General features: G+C 38.9%; 1 protein-coding gene across 1 annotated transcript in view; it reads right to left on the minus strand.

Moving 5' to 3' along the window:
- LOC106528693 (ATPase family AAA domain-containing protein 2) overlaps positions 1 to 1,536 on the minus strand; it is a gene marked incomplete at its 5' end in the record, with an annotated part of 24,743 nt that overhangs the window by 2,794 nt on the left and 20,413 nt on the right. The window contains 1 exon segment of the mRNA XM_014023926.1: positions 1,064 to 1,194. Coding sequence (XP_013879380.1) covers positions 1,064 to 1,194 — 131 coding nt within the window.

The following is a 1,536-nucleotide window of genomic DNA, read 5'->3' on the forward strand; positions in this document are numbered from 1 at the left end:
CATTAGCACCTCTAGTAATATATTTACTGAGAAAAATGGTGACGTGTTCAATACTTATTTTACCCGCTGTACGTTGTCAGAATGGTAAATATTTATACTTCTCATCCAACCACAATTAAATTCACTCTGTCCAGGAGACACAATTTATCAGGATAGTATTTTTAAAAGCAATAACTCAGAATAAAATAGGAGTAACGACTTTCTACTTCTTGCCTTTTTTAAAAATGTGAGTACAAATGCAGATACTTGTGTAAAAATGTAATAAGCAAAAGTAAAAAGTATGCAGAAAAGTAATTACTCAAGTAAATGGTAAATGGTACTGAACTTATAGAGCGCCTTTCAAGTCCCTCCGGACCCCAAAGCGCTTTACACTAACAGACATTCACCCATTCACACTCACATTCACACACTGATGATGGCAAACTACAYTGTAGCCACAGCTGCCCTGGGGCGCACTGACAGAGGTGGGGCTGCCATACATTGGCGCCACCGGACCCTCTGACCAGTAAATTAGATACCCAAAAATTCTACTTAAGTACAGTACAAAGTATTTGTACTTAGTTACATTATAATTGAAAAAATGTCCATACTAACGAGATACTGAATATTTTTGACACATGGCATTAATTTAAGAAGAAAATCATAATTAAGTAATGAGATCATCAGAAGGTGATGAAGCACCAGCTGCTCCTAACCATAATGGGTTGGGTTAAAAACAAGAACGTCTTTCATTACAAGAAATAAAAACTAAACTAAACTAAACTAAAAAAAAAAGAAAAGAAAACATTTCAACATGCTTTGAGATGTGACCAAGCTCCTAACAGACACGCCTACGCAGCAGGTCATTACTTACGAGTGACGGGACAAAACTCTTCAAGATACTTTATTTAATTGTCTGCTTACTTCAGATGACTTTGACATGTAGGTTTAAGACAAAAAAATAAACACCTGGATCTCTTCTACTCGAACAGAGCTCATTATAACAAAACTATTTCATGCACAGAAGGTTACAGCTGTTAGGAAGAACTTCAGTTACATAAAAAACATCATTTGAGTGACTTACCTTTAGTTTGTTGTGATCAGCTACCAGCGGGGGTGTTTTATCCTCAGAGGCCGCCGCAGATTTGTCCCTGCTGAACATCTGGATTTGATCCGGGGCCGCCTGGTTCCCTCTGTCGGGCTTTCTGCGCGTCTCTGAGGAAGTCAGGGAAAACAAGTCAAATTTTAATTAAACCGCGACGATTAACCTTACAGTGTCCTGATGCATCTCAGTAATCCAGGTAAAAAAACAAAAAGAAAAAAATTGTATAGGTCTGAGAGTTTCAGGCAAAATTCAGGCTTTTAAGCACTGCCTCCATGTGACTGATACTCACATCACGTGGCTATTGTTGACACCTAATTAACACCTATTGTTAACAGGGGGTGGAGTGATACTGGTAATGGCGGCGCTGTAGGAGGGGGACAACTGAAAACGGAGGCCTCCACCTCTGTTTAATGATGGACGGTCTTTCTTCACAAAAATGGCTTCTTTTACTC

The sequence above is a fragment of the Austrofundulus limnaeus genome, unplaced genomic scaffold (assembly GCF_001266775.1).
Source record: "Austrofundulus limnaeus strain Quisiro unplaced genomic scaffold, Austrofundulus_limnaeus-1.0 Scaffold397, whole genome shotgun sequence".
NCBI classification, from domain to species: domain Eukaryota; kingdom Metazoa; phylum Chordata; class Actinopteri; order Cyprinodontiformes; family Rivulidae; genus Austrofundulus; species Austrofundulus limnaeus.